This window comes from Schistocerca piceifrons, chromosome 4, assembly GCF_021461385.2.
Source record: "Schistocerca piceifrons isolate TAMUIC-IGC-003096 chromosome 4, iqSchPice1.1, whole genome shotgun sequence".
Taxonomy (NCBI): Eukaryota; Metazoa; Arthropoda; class Insecta; order Orthoptera; family Acrididae; genus Schistocerca; species Schistocerca piceifrons.
Window position 1 is genome coordinate 372,660,868 of NC_060141.1, and position 21,204 is coordinate 372,682,071.

Genomic DNA, 21,204 nt, shown 5'->3' on the forward strand with positions numbered 1-21,204 from the left:
GTTTATAAACTACCTTCAGAGTCTGCGGAAGAGGTTAGGAGGGAAGCTTGTGTGTTGTCTGGGGCCCGTCCACCCAAGTGTAACATTACAGCAGCTAAGGCGGCTGCTTTACGTTTACTCAGAACGGATCCTGATATTGTTTTATTTCCTGTGGACAAGGGAAATGCCATGGTTTTGTTGAAAAAGCACGATTACATTCAAAAGATGCAGGGTCTACCTTCTGATTCGGCATATCGCAAAACTGATGCTGACCCTACTAAGAGCGTTGAGAGAAAGACTAATAACCTCCTGAAGAAAAGTTCTTTGTCACAGGAGACTATCAAGAGTCTTAATTCTTACTGTGCTGTACCACCTAGATTATATGGCCTCCCTAAGGTCCATAAAGAGGCTGTCCCGTTGAGGCCAATTGTTTCTAATATTGGTGCTCCGACATATCGTGTAGCTAAACAGCTTGCTAGTTTGTTGAGCCCACTAGTAGGTAGGTGAGACACCAGATTAGGAACTCTGCAGATTTCTTACGTCGATTGCAGGGATTGTGTTTGAAAGAATGATATTTTAGTCAGTTTTGATGTGGTTTCTCTTTTCACTCTAGTTCCTCTCTCCGATTCGTTGCAGCTAATTGAGGTTAAGTTTGGTGTCGAGTTAACAAATTTGTTTCGACATGTGCTGACTTCCACTTACTTTTTATTCAGTGGTCAGTACTACGAACAGATTGATGGAGTTGCAATGGGACCCCGTTGTCACCTATTGTGGCCAATTTGTTTGTGGAGAACTTTGAGGAATGTGCATTGTAGTCAGCGACCTTGAAACCTGCGTGTTATTTCAGATATGTAACCCATATTGCATAACAGATCTAGAAATTAAAATAGAATCAGGAAGCTTAATATAAAATTTTCTTTTTTTTTAGTCATCAGTTGTGTGACTGGTTTGATGCAGCCTACCATAAATTCCTTTCCTGTGCCAAGCTCTTCATTTCGAACAGCACTTGCAACCTATGTCCTCAGTTATTGACTGGCTGTTTTCCATTCTCTGTTTTCCTCTGCAGTTTTGACCTTTAACAACTCCCTCTATCCCCATGGAATAATTTCCGTATGCTATCACAAGGAATGATAATTGATTCTTTAAAATTTCTTTCTTAATTGTAATTAAGTTACTTGGCAGGAAACTAATGTGACTTGAATGCAAGTTGAGTATCTCTATATCTAATTTTAAAAAATCCAATAAATTCTCTTTCACACAAAAATTGAACGATGACTTAAAATTGATAATCCTTAAGATTGCACCATATCATGTCAATGTATAAGAAGTGTGAATAATAGTACTAACAATAGCACAGCTACAGTTTCAGAACACCTGTGAAATTCATTTAGTCAATTTCTGCATGCTGAAGAAGAGCCTGTTGGAGGTCTCTCCAATGAGGCTGCAGACCTGAAACTGTAAATTGTCTGTACTCTTCTTGCATTGGATCCACCAGGGTCTGTACTTGCACAATGACATCAGCTTAATGATACATGATTCATCATCCCATAGATTTCATAATTTCAAATAAGAGAGCAAAATTCCTCATGCTATAGTCGTGGCTGCATGCAGGCTCTTTTACCAGATCAGTTCTCATTCATTCCAATGGATGTGGGCAACACCTCATATAAAATTCAGGGGATCACTGAGAATGATAAATGAAAGTATCTTAGTATTCATAAACTTCTGGTATATTCTCAGATCAATACTTTTCTAATACATACTTTTAGATATAATTATTTGGTCAGAATTCTGACTTAGCTTCCTCAGATTAAGATTTTGTCTAGTGGATGCCTTCTGTTATGTAATGAATTACAAAGACTTCCTCCTTTAAGGTTAAATTACAAGACATTGCTGCTTATCTACATTTACATCTACTTAGATACTCTGCAAGCCACCATATGGTGCATGGTGGAGGGTACCATAGCTCACTGCTAGTCATTGTGCCCCCCCTCTTCCCCCCCCCCCCCCCTCTACCCCATCCTCACTCCTTGTTCCACTTGCAAATAGAGAAAGGGAAAAATAGCTGTCTATATGCTTCCATATGAACCCTAATTTCTCATATCTTAACTCCCCAGTCCGTATGTGCAATGTATGTTGGCAGCAGTAGGATCGTTCGGCAGTCAGCTTCAAATGCCAGTTCTCTATATGTTCTCAAAAGTATTCATTGTAAAGAATGTTGCCTTCCCTCCAGGTATTCCCATTTGAGTTCCTGAAGCGTCTCCGTAACACTTATGTGTTGTTTGTACCTACCGGTAACAAATCTAGCAGCTCGCCTCTGAACTGCCTCGATGTCCTCCCACAATCTGACTTGGTACAGATCCCCAACACCCAAAAAATACTCAAGAATAGGTCACACTAATATCCTATATGCTGTCTCCTTTACATGGGAACCATACTTTGCTACTCCCAATGAACTGAAGTTGACCATCTGCCTTTCCTACCACAGTTCTCACATGTATGTTCCATGTCATATTGCTTTGCAACGTTACGCCCTGACATTTAAACGACTTCACTGTGTCAAGCAGAACACTGCTAATATTGTACCCAAATATTACAGGTTTGTTATTCCTACCCATCCACATTAACTTATATTTTTCCACATTTAGAGCTAGCTGCCATTCATCACACCAACTAGAAATTTTGTCTAGCCATCTTGTATCTTCTGACAGCCACTCAACTTCGACTCGTTACCATACACCCAACATCCACAGCAAACAACTGCAGATTGCCATCCACCGAACTCACCAAATCATTTATTTATGTAGAGAACAACGTTGGTCCTATCATACTTTCCTGGGGCACTGCTGACGATACCTTTGTCTCTGATGAACACTCGCCCTTGAGGACAACATAATGGGTTCCAGTAGTTAAGAAATCTTCAAGCCACTCACATATAGGTGAACTTACTCCATATAGGTGAACTTACTCCATATGCTTCATTAAAAGCCTTCAGTGGGACACTGTGTCAAATGCTTTCTGGAAGTCTAGAAATATGGAATCAGCCTGTTGCCCTTCATCCATAGTCTACAGTGTATCATGTGAAAAAAGGGCAAGCTGAGTTCGCATGAGCGATGCTTTCTAAAACCTGATTCATGGACATAAGCTAGTCAGTCTCAATAAAGTTTATTTTATTTGAACTGAGAATAAATTCAAGACTTCTGCAACAAACAGAAGTTAGGGATATTGGTCTGTAATTTTGTGGGTCCCTTCTTATATGCAGAATAACTTGTATGAATATTGAAAGCTCATATGGAAACACAGTTCTAAGCAAAGAAGGGAAAGCAGAAAGGTGGAAGGAGTATATAGAGGGTCTATACAAGGGTGATGTTCTTGAGGACAATATTATGGAAATGGAAGAGCATGTAGATGAAGATGAGATAGGAATATGATACTACGTGAAGAGTTTGACTTAGCACTGAAAGATCTAAGTGAAAACAAGGCCCCAGGCCTAGACAACATTCCATTAGAACTACTGATAGCCTTGGGAGAGCCAGCCCTGACAAAACTTTACCATCTGGTGAGGAAGATGTATGAGACAGGCTAAATACCCTCAGACTTCAAGAAGAATATAATAATTCCCACCCCAAAGAAAGCAGGTGTTGACAGATGTGAAAATTACCAAACTATCAGTTTATTAAGTCACAGCTGCAAAATACTAACATGAATTCTTTGCAGACGAATGGAAAAATTGGTAGAAGCCAACCTCAGGGAAGATCAGTTTGGATTCCTTTGAAATGTTGAAACATGTGAGGAAATACTGACCCTATGACTTATCTTAGAAGATAGAATAAGGAAAGTCAAACCTACGTTTCTAGCATTTGTAGACATAAAGAAAGCTTTTGACAATGTTGACTGGAATACTCTCTTTCAAATTCTGAAGGTGGCAGGGGTAAAAATACAAGGAGCGAAAGGCTATTTACAATTTGTACAGAAATCAGATGGCAGTTACAAGAGTTGAGGGGCATGAAAGGGAAGTATTGGTTGGGAAGGGAGTGAGACAGGTTTGTAGCCTATCCCTGATGTAATTCAATCTGTATATTGAGCAAGTAGTAAAGGAAACAAAAGAAAAATTTGAAGTAGGAATTAAAATCCTCGGAGAAGAAATAAAAACTTTGAGGTTTGCCGATGACATTGCAGTTCTGTCAGAGACAGCAAAGGACCTGGAAGAGCAGTTGAACTGAATGGTCAGTGTCTTGAAAGGAGGATATAAGATGGACATCAACAAAAGCAAAATGAGGATAATGGAATGTAGTCGAATTAAATCGGGTGATGCTGAGGGAATTAGATTAGGAAATGAGACACTTAAAGTAGTAAAGGAGTTTTGCTATTTGGGGAGCAAAATAACTGATGATGGTCGAAGTAGAGAGGATACAAAATGTAGACTGGCAATGGCAAGGACACCGTTTCAGAAGAAGAGAAATTTGTTAACATCGAGTATAGATTTAAGTGACAGGAAGTCGTTTCTGAAAGTATTTGTATGGAGTGTAGCCATGCTTGGAAGTGAAACATGGACGATAAATAGTTTAAACAAGAAGACAATAGAAGCTTTCAAAATGTGGTGCTACAGAAGAATGTTGAAGATTAGATGGGTAGACCACATAACTAATGAGGAGGTATTGAATAGAATTGGGTAGAAGAGAAATTTGTGACACAACTTGACTAGAAGAAGGGATTGGTTGGTAGGACATGTTCTGAGGCATCAAGGGATTACCAATTTAGTTTTGGAAGGCAGCACAGAGGGTAAAATTTGTAGAGGGAGAGCAAGAGAAATACACTAAGGCAGATTCAGAAGGATGTAGGTTGCAATAGGTACTGGGAGATGAAGAAGCCTCCACAGGATAGAGTAGCATGGAGAGCTGCATCAAACCAGTCTTTGGACTGAAGGCCACAACAACAACAACATGCAGGAGTAACCTGTGCTTTTTTTCAGTCACTTGGAACTTTGTCCTGGGCGAAATATTCACAATAAATGCAAGCTAGGTAAGTAGCCAGTGCCGTAGAGAACTCTGTGTAAAACAGAACTGGGATTCCACCCAGACCTGTTGATTTATTTGCTTTCAAATCCTTCAGCTGTTTCTCTATGCCATAGATGCTTATTAGTATGTCATCCACACGGAAGTCTGTCCAGTGGTCAAATGATGGAATGTTTGTGCAATTCTCCTATGTGAATGATTTCTTGAATGTGAAATTTAAAGCTTCAGCTTTCGGTTTACTACCTTCAAATGCCACATCAGACTGGTTAACAAAGGACTGAATGGAAGCCTTAGACTTGCTTAGTGATTTTACATATGAACAAAGTTTTCTTGAGTTCTTTGCCAGATCTTTTGCTACTTAGCACTGTATTCTACCTGTTTACATATCTCTGCATTTGAATATGCATGCCTATACCAGATTCTTTGTCACTTCAATGTATAAAGTATATTAGGTATGACAGTGGTAGAGGCCACAACAACAACAACATGCCTATAACAGATTCTTTGTCACTTCAATGTATAAAGCATATTAGGTATGACAGTGGTAGAGGCCACAACAAAAACAACATGCAGGAGTAACCTGCGCTTTTGTCCAGTCACTTGGAACTTTGTCCTGGGCGAAATATTCACAATAAATGCAAGCTAGGTAAGGAGCCAATGCCGTAGAGTGATAGTTGTATGCTTCGCACATAGGTCTTTCCACAGACAAATGAAGCTTGTCATTATTTGTGCATTCTCTTTCGACCTGTGGGTGCAGCAGCTTCTCCTTCCTCAGCATCTTATAGATTTTTGTTATTAAGCCAAGGTAGATCTTTTCCATCCCTTGTCCACATATTAGGCACATAATGCTCCAGACCATTATTTACAGTCTGCATAAACTTTGACCATAATTCCCCTATGACCATGTTACTGGAACGAAGTGATGTCAGTTCACTGTCTTATCTGCTGTATCTAGCACAAACACTCTCATAACCTTCTTGACTGATTCATTAACTTTTGTAACTATAGTTGCTGTAATGACATCATGATCACTAATTCCTGTTTCTATACTGACACTGTTGATAAGGTCTAACCTATTCATAGCTACAAGATCTAAGATATTTTCATTGCGTGTGGACTGCTGAGCTAGCTACTCAAAAGAGTTTTCAGAAAAGAGTTCAAAAGTGCTTCGCCTGGCTGTATGTCTGTACCCCCTTCAATGAATCCATAGGCATCCTGGTCTGTACTTTGTAGGTTAAAGTCACCTTCAACTAGTATTGCATGATCTGTGTGTTTATGCACTACTGAACATAGACTATCTTTGAATGACTGTCTGCATAAGACTAACATGGTATATTCCAAGATTATTTATGAGCATATCAGAGCACTGAAAGCCCTCACAGGGAAATATTACTGTTTATCGTTCATCAGTAATTATGTTATTTTCAATAAAGTCAATATTTTCTTGCACAAGAGGCAATGAAATCATCTTACATCATTGCTTCAGTGAAACTTTGTATCCTGATGTCTTGATATTTGTCCTATTATCCTGTCCCTTCTTCTTCTCAGTGTTTTCCATGTATTCCTTTCCTGACATTCAGTGGAGAACCTCCTCATTCCTTACTATATCAATCCACCTAGTTTTCAATGTCCTTCTGCAGCACTATATCTCAAATGTTTCAATTCTCTTCTGTTCCGCTTTCCCACAGTCCATGATTCACTACCATACAATGCTGTGCTCCAAATGTACATTCTCAGAAATTTCTTCCTCAGATTTAGCCCCATGTTTGATACTATTAGACTTCTCTTGGCTAGAAATGCTCTTTTTTCCAGTGCTAGCCTGGTTGTTATGTCATCCTTGCCGCTTCCATCATGGGTTATTTTGTTGCCTAAGTTGCAGATTCCTTAACTTCGTATACTCCATGATCCTCAGTTCTGATGTTAAAGTTTCTTGCTGTTCTCATTTCTGCTACTTCTCAGTACTTTTGCCTTTCTTTGTTTCACTCATAGTTCATATTCTGTACTCATTAAGCTGTTTATTACGTTCAATGGGTCTTGTAATTCTTCTTAATTTTCACTGAGGATAGCAATGTCATTAGCGAATCTTAATATTGATATCTTTTAACCTTGAATTGGAATCCACTCTTGAACATTGTTTCTGTCAATGCTTCTTAACATCTATTTCAGTCCGAGCACTTTGTTCTTGGTCTTCTGGTCTTACTGTTCCCTCCCTCCCATGTTATGCCAGCGCAAGTTCCTCATGGTATGGCATGCATTATGCTGTGGTGAATCCCCTAATCCATTAATCTTCGTGACCAATCATCAACAGAATGTATGTATTTAAAAGGCAGAAGAGCAGGAAGACCATTTGGGAGTAGAAAAACTTCCAGAGCTTGTTATGGTGAACCTGAATGGTTTCTGCTTTCTGTTTAAAGGTAATATTCGACCCATGCATGAAGATTTCAGTAATACCATATCTCTTTAGTTTGCTGAGGAGAATTTTTGTGTCCCACTGGATAATTTTTCTCGTTTAGCTCTGTTTCATTATGAGGCCTAGTATCACTCTCTCCACAGAGAATGCAGCACGAAAGCCAAACTGAAGGGTAGTTAACAAGTTGTGTTCAATTAAATCATTGAGTATTCTATCATAGGCTACTTTCTCAAATACTTTTGAAAAGGCAGGAAGGAGCAAATCAGGTCTGTAATGAGATGTGCTTTTCTGTCTCCATTTTTGTGAATGGATGTTACTACAGCATATTTAAGTCTGTCACAAAATTTGCCGTGAGTCATAATTTATTAAAATGTAGCTCAAAAGTAACCCTATCAAATTGTATAAGATTTTTATATTCTGATTGAAATTCCATCATTGTCAGCAGAATTACTACTTTCTAATTATCTGATGATCTTTTAAATCTGCTTAGGGGCTGTATTTTGAAACTAATGTCTGGTTGTGGTTCATGTAGTGTCTGCACAAACAGATCAAATGTATCTGTATTTGGTTATTTGCAAGTGGGTGCAATGTTTGTGCCTCGGTGGAAAGTAGTCATTGAAGTTGATGGGCATTGATTTGCAAGTGTCGCAATATCTGCTAAAGCTGTTCTCTGGGGATCAATTTCATTCAGGTTCCTATATTTGTGTATTTCTTCTTTAATGTTCTAAATAGTTTTTTGCCTTATTCTTGAAGTACAGGGCTATTACAAATGATTGTAGCGATTTCATAAATTCACTGTAGCTCCATTCATTGAGATATGGTCACGACACACTACAGATACGTAGAAAAACCCATAAAGTTTTGTTCGGCTGAAGCCGCACTTCAGGTTTCTGCCGCCAGAGCACTCGAGAACGAAGTGACAAAATGGCGACAGGAGACTAGAAAGCGTATGTCGTGCTTGAAATGCACTCACATCAGTCAGTCATAACAGTGCAACAACACTTCAGGACGAAGTTCAACAAAGATCCACCAACTGCTAACTCCATTCGGCGATGGTATGCGCAGTTTAAAGCTTCTGGATGCCTCTGTAAGGGGAAATGAACGGGTCGACCTGCAGTGAGCGAAGAAACGTTTGAACGTGTGCGGGCAAGTTTCACACGTAGCCCGCAGAAGTCGACGAATAAAGCAAGCAGGGAGCTAAACGTACCACAGCCGCCGGTTTGGAAAATCTTACGGAAAAGGCTAAAGCAGAAGCCTTACCGTTTACAATTGCTACAAGCCCTGACACCCGATGACAAAGTCAAACACTTTGAATTTTCGGCGCGGTTGCAACAGCTCATGGAAGAGGATGCGTTCAGTGCGAAACTTGTTTTCAGTGATGAAGCAGCATTTTTTCTTAATGGTGAAGTGAACAGACACAATGTGCGAATCTGGGCAGTAGAGAATCCTCATGCATTCGTGCAGCAAATTCGCAATTCACCAAAAGTTAACGTGTTTTGTGCAATCTCACGGTTTAAAGTTTACGGCCCCTTTTTTTTCTGCGAAAAAAACATTACGGGACACGTGTATCTGGACATGCTGGAAAATTGGCTCACGCCACAACTGGAGACCGACAGCGCCGACTTCATCTTTCAACAGGATGGTGCTCCACTGCACTTCCATCGTGATGTTCGGGATTTCTTAAATGGGAGATTGGAAAACCGATGGATCGGTCGTGGTGGAGATCATGATCAGCAATTCATGTCATGGCCTCCATGCTCTCCCAGCTTAACCCCGTTCGATTTCTTTCTGTGGGGTTATGTGAAAGATTCAGTGTTTAAACCTCCTCTACCAAGAAACGTGCCAGAACTGCGAGCTCGCATCAACGATGCTTTCGAACTCATTGATGGAGACATGCTGCGCCGAGTGTGGGAGGAACTTGATTATCGGCTTGATGTCTGCCGAATCACTAAAGGGGCACATATCGAACATTTGCGAATGCCTAAAAAAACTTTTTGAGTTTTTGTATGTGTGTGCAAAGCATTGTGAAAATATCTCAAATAATAAAGTTATTGTAGAGCTGTGAAATCGCTTCAATCATTTGTAATAACCCTGTAATTTTTACTTTTGTTTAAAGTTAAGTACACAATTTTTTCTGATGGCAGACTGGAGGATTTTACAATTTTGATGATGATCTAGTTTCAGCTCTTGACTGCTGCTTGTCTATTAAATTAGATAGAGCTCTTTCTTCTTAGCACAAGTACTTTAATCCTAAGAGTTAGCGAACCGTTTCTTCATTTTTGTTTGATTTTGCCCATATTTGTGTTAGGGGAAAATGAGACTCAAAATGCTGTAGCAATATGTTTAAGAAAGAATTAAATTTTCTGTCAACACTGTCTGCTTTATAATTTTTTCCTGAACATTCTTCACATAATTTCTCTCTAAACACTGATCATATCATGTTTTGTGATTCTGTGATACAATACTTCTCTTATGTGATATTTAACAAGCTGGTCAGTATATTTTATTAACATTCGACTATCATGGTCAAGTAAACAAGTGGCTATTGTTTTACAGCTAAGCCACAACATGTTGTTGGATCCAAAAACAAATTGTCGATAGCTGTTATACTATGCCCTTCAGTCATCATAGGAAATTGTGCTATACAAATTAATTAAACACCTAAAATTCTGTGCAGGAATTTCAGCAAACCTGGTAAATGGTTGCTTTCACATGTCCCTGCCTTGTATAGCGTAGGATAAACCTTTACAGGGCTGAAGTAGGATGTGCTGGGTGGTTGCATCAGACAGATTTTGCATGTGGGTGTTCTATAGGGGTGTAACCCATGTGGCAAAGAGATGGGAGCTGTTGTGACAAAAGTATGGACTAGGATGTTGTGAAGATATGGGTGGGCTATGGAATACCAACTGGAAGGATTGGTATCAATTGTGGGTAGCATCATCGTCAAATCTGGGTACAGTGATACCGTTTTTTTTACAGATTACAAGATGCACATTTTTCTTCAAAAAAATTTCCTCCAAAATTCAGGTGTGTCTTATACTCGATGGTGAGCAATTGTGACACTCATCTTGCGCACAGCTTCTTCAGAACAAATTCTTTGTTCAGGATGTTATGCGCTTGTTCAGTTGAGATGCCTACAGTCTCAGCAGTTTCATGAATTTTTATTCTACAGTATTGCATTACCATATTGTGGATTTTGTTAGTGGTTTTCTTTGTGGGGATATCAGATGGACAGCCATAATTTGCTTCATTTCCAGTGCTTGTCAGACTAGATTTAAATTCATTAATCCAAAACTGTGTATTGATTTGTACAGCACTCCAATGTTTAATAATAGCATGGAACTCGGTTTTCTCCATTTTCAATTGCAGCTGACACACTGACTAATTCATTGCTACCTTGCATATTTGCAAAGATGGAAGGAAGAGAATACGATATTGCAATGCCTGTGTTATTCTGATGACAATGCTATGTGGTGATCACAGCCATTATGAAACACATTAGATGAATTTGCAAATGCAAATAATGACTACCATCAGGTGTAAAATGGAAAGACGACAATGAAAATTTGTGCCAGACCGGGACTGAACCCAGATTTCTCGCCGGGACTCAAACCTGGATTTTCCGCTTACCGCAAGCAATTGCCTGGCCATGAGTCTTGCACAGATAGCCAAATGGTAAGGCGACTGCACGCGAAAGTGGGAAATCCGGCTTCACGTCCGGTATAAATCCTCATTGTCAGCATTCTATTCTAGAGCTGATGGTAGTCATTAATTGCAATTGTGAATTCATCTACTGGGAAGAGAATACACCTACACATTCTAGTAGGAAATCAATTCAGTAATGTTAATTGAAATTAGCTGAGCAGTGCTTGTTGATTCCTGCTGTGATTTCCCTTTACTCCAGAGTGATATTGGAGAGAAGTGCAAAGTCACTGATGTGGTCCAACATAATTTTGAAAAGGCAAGTGCATAACATGATTGGTCAGTTGTGTTATGTTTTATGGTTAATTCAGTGTTGAACTTCATTTCTGAGAGACTGCCAGTTCATTGGTGCATAATAAAGGATCTGATAATTTTACTATTCAGTATTTGGATCATGGCAATCTTGAACTGCTGCATGTCTGTACTTTTGCATTTCTTTAATGAACAGCTGCAAACAAAGCTGATAACTACAAGAGATTCCAGAATGAAATTTTCACTCTGTAGTGCAGTGTGTGTGCAGACATGAAACTCCTTGCAGATTGAAGCTGCTAGCCGGACAAGACTCAAACTTGGGATCTTTGACTTTCGTGGGCAAGTGCTCTACCGACCGAACTACCAAAGCATGACTCACGACCTCTACTGGCAGAAGTAAAATTGTGAGGGTGGGTCTTGAGTCATGCTTGGATAGTTCAGCCAGCAGAGCTCTTGCCTGTGAGAGGCAAAGGTCCTGAGTTTGAGTCTGGGGTCTGCCGCACACTTTTAATCTGTCAGGAAGTTGCAAGAGAATAGTGCAAAGGATAAATAAATCTGAAAGGTATTAATTTATATATCCGTAAATATATTCATGGGTCTTGAGAGCTAACCTGATAGATGCTAACATAGCAAAAGAGTGAGGAATCTCCCTGCTGGCCACAGAAAACTGTGAAGGCTGCACCTTCCTTTATTATCATAGAAAACATTACAAGTACATATTAACATTTATGGACTCTCTGGTCCATACATTTTATACTTCACAAACATTAAGAAAGAAAAATTTTCTTTGGGTCTTACACAGACTTATCAAGCAACCTTTGTATTATTGTGATGCCACATCTGTACATTATATTTTGTCCTATGTCATCTGCTGAATAAATGTTTCTTTTGAAAAGAATTGTTAACCGAATGTGAATGTTACGCAACAGCTTCCTTTTACCATAAGTGACATAATTTTGGAATTGGCTAAGTGAGTGGGTCCCCCATTAAACTTGTCATCCTACAGTGGTCTGTAGTTGTGATTGATCCTCTGTTCATGGTGACAAAATATGGGGTAATGTATTAAAGTGGTTTCAACTGTCAGAATATTGATTTCTTACATGACTCCTATAATACAGGTTTTCAGTGATAATGTACAGATATTATAAATAAGTCTTATGTATAAAACGAATCGAATTCCTGGGATATAAAAATTTTGGTTAGGTTCAAAATGTCTGTTGTTTTAGATGTCCTGATCGACTTTGGTTTGTCGATTATGAAACTGTATTACAACCAGTGGCGGATACATATGGGGGCACCCCATCCCCCTTGTGGGGCTGCTCACATTGCCTATTGTCCTATTGATGATGTAATTAACCAATTTGCCAAGAAGAATAGTAGCATAGAATTTGTCATTTAAGAAAGAGAACCACAATTGTAACTTTTTTACATCATAAGATTGCATTGTCTTGTATATGTGTATAATCAGTTTAAATAAAACTTTCTGAGACTTTGCATGTGACTTGATTATTTTTTATTGTGGTAAAAGTAAAGGTAGCTCAAGATATCTTTAGCCCCCTGTCCTTGAGATTTTTCTGTATCCAATACAACATATAATGAATGTATTTTGCTTCCTTGGTTGTTTGAAGATGAAGTTCTGTTTCATTGAATAACAGCATCTTTATAAACACTGTAAATGTTTAATTAAAAGTAGTGAGAAAAGCTGACTTTTTGATAAATTAAATTAAACTTTGACATAATTTTGCAATGTCATATTTCAGGTACCTACCAACATGGCAGGATCTTCTGAAGTTCCTTTACACTATCCACACACATGCATCCATTCCATATGTTATATTGTTGGAAGGATTGGAAGATTATTGTATTATGAATGATCGTTCTCATCCATCCACTGAAAAACATGAAAATGAGATGCTGAATGCACTGATCTGTGGATCTTTGCTGGACGCTGCTTCTGTTTGTGCAAAGTACTCTAAAGATAAAGCTGTATTGGTTGTTTCAGTTAAACATGATAGCCCGCAGGCATCTGTAGTTCAGACTCTTGTAGACACATTCTTCTTCAATTCCGTTTGGTTACAAAATGTTGAGGGTGAAAATGGAGAAATCATTCGTATGAAAAGTTTGGTGTCATATCCTAGCCAAGAACAAAGAACAGTTCTTGAATTTGAGTGTAAGTCTGAGGGTGATGTGTTTTTGAAGAAGATACTAAAATTTTTCAAGCAGTGAGTAGCAGCTGATGTTGTTTTTGCTGCTGCTGCTGCTGCTGTTACTGTTGTTATTATTGAGAATATGAGTTATTTTAAAGAGACAGAAATTTAAAATGTCAAATGATTTCCTCAGTATTTGCAATATTGAAATATTAGCAAAATTTTTTCCTTCTGAACCTGAAAACAACCAATGCACATAAAGGAAATGAATTGTATTTAAATTTATTTATAAATAAAACCCAGTTGATTTGTTCACTTATTCATTCATCACATTTTGTAGATCCCATCAAGAAGGAGAACCTTCACAAATGTGGAACTGATCCACGTATACATTATCAGAAGACTAGCAACTCACAGAAACTTAATGTGGACGCTGTATCCTATTAATAATAAACTATCAGTATCCTGCTTAATGTGATTTGTGATTATCATAGCTAAATTTAACCTAGTAAATTAAAAGGAAAGTTATTACTTGGGGGGGTTCAAAAAAATCTGTTACCTACAACTGTAACAGCAGTGACCTGCTCACAATTCACTATACTTCTGTTGCTGTACACCGTGTGATCAGAAAGTAATGGGAATTTTTTAATTCCACAGTATTTATACATCCAATGGTCAAATCTATTTATATTGTTGGTACACACATTCCTGATGTATGTTTGCATTTTCACATATATTGAATATTTAGTGTATTGTAGATGGCCGAAAATTCGATACACATTTTTGCATGCTCGGAGAATTTTTTCTTTCAAAAAAGATGGCTCTGAGAATCTGTTTGAAAAATGGAGTAAAGTGCAGCACCACATTCAAATGTTGACTGTGGCTTTTGGCGAATCTATTATGAGCAAGACAGGACTTTACAAATAGTATAAAAATTTCAAAAATGGACAAGAATATGTTAAAGATGATGACTGCCCTGGATGTCCTAGCACATCAGTTACTGATGACAATGTGGAAGAAGTAAAAAAAAAATGGTTTAGAAAATCACCATCAGATAGATTGCTGATGATGTGGCTCATGCCAAGCAATTTTTGGCATGAAACATCTAGCAGCAAAGTTTGTTCCAAAATTATTGAATTTCAACCAAAATCAGTATCACATAGACATCGTCAGAAATTGTCATATGAAGTCTATGATGAACCAAAATTTCTTTAGAAGGTTATAACAGGAGACCAAAACATGGATATACATGTATGACATTGAACCCAGGGCTCAATAATTCCAGTGGAAAGATCCTGGACAAAAAAAAAAAAAATTCGACTAGTTCGATCAATGGGAAGTTGTTCTCACTCTTTTCTTCGACTACAAAGGGATAATGCACCATGATTTCGTGCCTTACAGTCTTACTGTCAATAGAAAATACTACCTGGAAGCTATGTGCCATTTGCATGAAGCAATCAGAAGGGAAAAAAAACCAGAACTGTGGCAAAACTGCTCATGGAAATTTCCTCACGATAATGCTCATGCTCACACCTCAACAATTGTTCATGATCTTTTGGCAAAAAACAAAACTGTTATGTTGTCTCAGCCACCGTATTTGTCAGACATGGCCCCTTGTGATTTCCTTCTATAGTCTCTGAAGGGACCCATAACAGGAGATAATTTTGCCACCATTAATAATACAAAAGCACAATCACTGAAGGAGCTGAACACCATAACGAAAAGCGAGTTCCAGAAGTGCTTCCAAGATTGGAAAAAGTGCTTGCACAAGTGTATTACGTCCAAAGAGGATTACTTTGAAGGGACAAAGTTGATATTGACAAATAAATAAATAAATATTCTTTATGAAAAACAAAAATTCCTGTTACTTATTGATCATAACTCGCATAATCAGCTCTGCTACCTGGTTGGTTACAAGCTGTAACACAGCTGCTAGATGGCATGGCTACTTTTGCGTGTGGCATTGCCTTTGACTGATTAGGAAATACTTTGACATGACTGCAAACAGAGTAGTGTGTGGTTGAATGGCACAGGTCTGACATCTGTACTGCACACAAGGGAAGTACAGGACAGTAATCATTTGTAGGAAGAATGCTGTTATAGGACATTACCTGACATCGAGGTTATCAGTTTATCTCAAGACAGAATGAGCAATTAACAACAATTCTGAGTTGAAGGAAAAGTGTAGAGAGACTGCCAAAGATATTACTAAATTTTGAAGACCCAGTGCTTGAATTAACAGTTTCCTTGTGACAAGTAAATTAGTATCCAGTTTGATCGTTTTCTAACAGGCCATGCACTGGAAAGGTTGACAGTGTATCTGAGAAGCCTAGATCAAGAGACACTGTGTGACTGTGCTGAATAGATCACCACCCACATAAAATTAGTGGCCCAGCCGCTAGGATAATGGGTGAAATGCACACTGCACCATGCAAGGGAACTACACGAGCATGGATAGATTGATGTTACTGTTTGATGATGCTCAATAATATCTTTTGTTGTGGATTTATAGTAAATATCAGGGTATGGGATCACAGATGACACGGATATAATCCAGATGAAGTTCCTACCCAGCAGTTTGTATGTGAGCCCACAATACATCAGCAGTAGTCAGTGGGGGATGGTAATGAACAAGATGTTACCCAGTTGTTTCTAAGAATTGTTAGATGGGCTGCATGTCAGATGAATATGCATGGAAGCATTGGTACTTGTCATTCTCTAAAGATGATTTGTACCTCATGTTCTGTGTGTTCTGCTGAAATATGGGATATGAAGTTGCCAGAAAGCAGAGAAGTGCTTCAGGCCTGTATTCACGGAACTCGAAAGTGCATATTGTATCTAATGCTGCAGGAAATGATCAAACTTAATGTTTGTTTGCTATGCCATTTAACAGTTTGGCTGCCGAATGGTGTCATCATAGTAGTATCTAACATGCAAGCTGCCATCAGTGTAGGTCAGGTTGAAGCAGGACTCGTACAGAAATGCTACCTCGTACCACTCAGCATTCAATTGATGGCATTCATAAACCGGCTGCAGACCAAGATATTTGTAGTGTCTATTGCAATGGGAACAAATGCAATGGCATACATGGCAACATTCCAGCACGCAGACCATGGGTAGATCCACTCACCTGGTATGATCCAGTACTGAGCTAACAAAGTGGGAAAAGTTTTTCACTCTATTACTTCTGTACTGTTTTGTGGTCACACTCTGTTGTCCTGTAGGCTACTTGCTTTCGCTGTGTACAGCCCTCTCCTATCTGCCAGCACATCACACACATCACTGTGATAGAAATATGCCATGTGCACTTGACGGCACAAAAAATGTCTGTGGCTGAAATTTTAATTGCCCACCATGTTATGCAGAACCCAATCACATTATGGGGTGCACATATCTGCTCATGAAAGCAAAGAAAACTTGTAGCTAAGAGTGTACTAAAAGGATTAACTCCTCTTTGACACTTAGCATAAAGACACACCTTCTCAAAACACCCATGAAAACTGCACCACGTCATTTATAGCACTGCGGAACTAGTAAAGTCACTTCATTGTGTGATGTGATTTCAAGAGTGGTAAGTATCTAAATGTTGGCACATGTAGCATAATGCATCATAGCTCAGTACCATATTCATCAGTGTAGTAGGTAACAGCCTGATGACAAGATTTGGATCATGTCTGGCTAAATACATTTTCTTCCATTAAGGCAAAATCAAACAATGGAAAATCCAGGATGGATTCTGTTACTCTGTTAATTTGTTTAACATTTAGAAATCATGAAATTAACAGAATTAATAGTTCATGGTTTAAGATATTTTCTGCACTCAAAAGGGCTCAGCATGTGGCTTCTTTAGCACTTGAATCCTATCCTAAGGTTTTCAGCTTCAATAAGTGTCTGCAATCTGTTAGGAAGGGACTCTGTGAGATGGGTAATAAAGTTCTTATTTTGTGCCACCTCCTGCCAAGCAGCTAGGGTAACATTCCAAAAGTCATCATGAGTTCTTGGCACAGAGTTAGGCCAGTTTTCCCACATGTTTGATTTTGTCTCTGTCTATATGTTTTTATAGGATGTAGGTTTGGTGCAGAAGGCGGCCAACTGAGAAGAGAAATCTCATTCTCTTCTGCAAAACACTTCTGCACCATCACTTGTCCTGCTGGAAATGGATTACTTCTACAGGATATAGTTGCTGCATTGGTGATATCATAATATTACTCATGCTATGGGTTTACTGAGAGCATCAAGACAACCATTTATCCTGTGAAGCATTCCAAGACCATCAGTACACATCCAGCCACAAACCGTCACAGGCACACAGCCACTGCAAGATGACTCGTGGATGTATTTGATGTCGAAACAAGTAACCTGTGGCCTGTATACTCGTAATGAACCATTATTTGCTGAGGACAATACCAATTCATTGGAAAATATCATGTTCCACCAATCATGATTGACATTGTCCTTGACAAATGCTAATCAGCAGATTTGATAACCAAATTGTAGCCAATGCATGGCCACAGTAGTATGTTTCAACTGCATTGCTTTTTAAAAAACAGTTTTGCTGTAACATGTTTACAAGCTTATTATCCTGGGCAGGTGTTGTTAATGTGCCAAATTCCAGTTCCGACTTGCCTACTGGACTCTCCAGAATCTTGATAAAGTTTTATCCTTTGTTGTACAGAGCACTCAAGAATGCCATATTTTACCCCCTCAACTGACCTCATCAAATTCCCTTCATCCACAAGACCAATGACACTGTCACAAATAGCCTGTTGATCATGAGACATGGCGCATGAATGATGTGACTGTAGAAATCACAGTGATAGAAATTGGAAGAGAACATATAAATTTTATGAAGATGGCAAGACTAATAAAACAGCAAAACTTGTTTGAAAAAACAAACCAACAGAAAGTGACATTGTGTGATTAGTGATGTGTATTGGAAACTATAAGTAAATATTGTTAAGCAACTTTTTTTTTTTGTTCAAGTAAATATACCACTTTACAGCAGCTATAACTGATGACACTGATGATGACAAGTAGAAGCATCAAAGGGACTGCCTTGAAGCAAATAAGGCTAGCATCAAAATTCCATGTTTTTGGAGTGAGAAACCCAAAATTTGTTTCTGTGAGGTAGAGGCACAGCTCAACATTTGCAAAATTGTTACGGAAGAGACTAAATTTAACTATCTAATGTCACAATTAGAATCAAAGTATGTTGAGGATATTAGGGGCATTATTTGCAACATGGAAGTAAATAAATATTCATTATCTAAGGAGTGTCTACTGAATGTATTAAAAGAAAACAAAGCTAAACATATTAAGAGACTAGCCATTGGAATTAATTTGGGAGACTAAAAGCCTAGCCAGTTATTACTCAAGATGTAAGTCTTGGCCATAGTAAATGTCTCGGAAAAGGTCCTTAAGGCATGCTGGCTGGGAAAACTGGATCTATAAGGAACATTTTAATTGCCACTGGAGAGGAATGTGAAAAGGTGGCTACAATGGATGATAGAATAATAGAAGTGAATCCCTGTAATGAATTGTTCATCCTGAAAAGTGATGATTGTAACCTACAGGATGTCCCAGTAACAATGAGTGACATAATGACAAGAATTTTGAGGCTAGAGCGACAAATAGCTACAGTGTCTACAAGTTATCGAGGCAGGTCTTGCCATAGAAGCCTCAACTGCCAATGTAATAATTGCCACAGTAATAAATATGAAACCAAAAGCAAGCACCATTATTACAACTTTCACTCTGGACAGCAACATGAAAAATGGTCACCTCCATTTAACTGGTGTGAACAACGAGCAACTGAGTCACTGGCAAATTCTACTGCCCAAGGCAATTACCGCAGAAATCACCTATTTGCAACCGACAAGAAAGGTGATTGCAATTTTTAGTTCACAATGAGGCTGATGTTTCTGTAATTCCAAATAACTCAAAGCTTGATGTTGAATCACCGTATAAACTGTCAGCTACTAATGGTACTGAAATTGCTACATTCGGGATTAAACTTTGTACCATCATTTGGAACTGCAACATCAGTTTCAATGGCCATTTATCATTACGAAAGTCAATAAAGCTATATTGAGAGCTGATGTTTTGAATAAATTTCAGTTATTATTAGTTGTCCATAATAAGAGATTAATAGATGTAGTCAAGCTCAGTTCTGTCAATCTAAGAGAGAAATTTCATAAGTACTAAGAGACTAAATACAAAATTTATGGACCTATTGTTGCAGTGTCCACATATACTTAAACCTAATTCAGTACCCAGTGAAATTAAACATGATTGTCATCACAAAACTACCACTAAAGGCTGTCCCGTTTTTCCTAGAGCAAGGCAGTTAGACACAAAGCACATAGGAGTGGCAAAACAAGAATTTAAAGTCATGTTGGACAGTGGCACCACAAGGCCGTTTAAATTTTCTTGGGTTAGCCCTCTCCACACTGTACCCAAGAAAGGTGGATTGATATGCCCATGTGGAAATTAAAGATGCTTAAATGAAAGAACAGTTCCTAGCCGTTATCCTGTTCCTCGAATAGAAGGTTTCCTTTGTATTCTGCAAGGCAAAAACATATTTTCTAAAATGATCTGATTAGAGTTTATTATCAGATATTCATTGCTGAATAAGATAAACTCAAGGCAGCTATAATCACACCATTTGTATTATATGAATTTTCTGTAATGAGTTTTAACCCACAGGATACACCTTCAACATTTCAGCGATTCATTAATGAGGTTATGTTTGGACTGGATTTTGTGTTTCCTTAACACAACAACATTTTAATCACCTCTTACAGCATTGGAGAAGACCAAGCACACCTCAAACTTATCCTAGAGCGATTGATGAGTTATGGAACTTGAATCAACATCACAATATCTGTCTTGGAAGTAAATGAAATAGAATTCCTAGGTATCACCAGAGAGATCCCATCTGATATCTGAGAAGATGCAAGAAGTTTAGGCATACAAGTTAGGTGCCAAACTCCACAAGCTCTGTAAGTTTCTTGGTATTGTCAACTACTATCGTTGCTACCTCAAAGATGCAGTGCAAACTCAGGCTGTATTGCATGGCTATCTTAAGGGAGTGGAAGGAAGGATAAAAGATAAATTTAGTGCACTGAGAAAGTGAAAACTGTAAACATGATATTGCAAATGCTGCATTACTTGCTTTTCCTAACTCAGAGTTAGAGTTTCCTACCACTAAGCATAGATGCATCAGATGTTACTGTTAATTCTGTACCCCAGAGGAAACAGGCAACCAGTTCCACACTTTTCAGAGAAACTGAATCAATCACAAAAGGTGTCTATGATTGAGAATTGTTGGGTATTTATCTTTCTGAAAAAAAAGTTTAGGCATTTACTGGAAGGAAGAGACTTCATAATCTTCACTGATCATAAGATACTCACATTTGCTCTTAATCAATGAAAAGATACCTCCTCGACAGATGAGATGGCTGTGGTGCGTTTCACAATTTTCGAATGATATTCATCAAGTCAGTGACCAGACAGTATTGTCGCAGATCTGGAAGATGATCTTGGGTGTGCTTCGCCTAATACTCTGATCACACGCTTTTGTGCAATGAATACTTCTTATGCTTAGTAATGAATTGCCCCAAAATTTCATGCTGTACAGAAGCAGTGAATGAAAACGGGCATAATAAACTAATTTGCTGATATCTTTGCCCCTAAAATT

At 38.4% G+C, this 21,204-nt stretch overlaps 1 protein-coding gene across 3 annotated transcripts in view; it reads left to right on the forward strand.

Annotated features, from left to right (window-relative positions):
• LOC124796261 overlaps nt 1-13,815 on the forward strand; it is a 53,071-nt gene extending 39,256 nt beyond the window's left edge. Inside the window, exon 3 of one of the 3 annotated variants that reach the window (XM_047260368.1) lies at nt 13,119-13,792. In XM_047260368.1, coding sequence (XP_047116324.1) covers nt 13,119-13,584 — 466 coding nt within the window. In that variant the 3' untranslated portion in view covers nt 13,585-13,792. Of the gene's footprint in view, nt 1-13,118 lie in introns of all 3 variants that reach the window. The other 2 variants (XM_047260370.1, XM_047260369.1) reach the window with 2 other exon arrangements.
• The last annotated feature ends 7,389 nt before the right edge of the window (nt 13,816-21,204 follow it).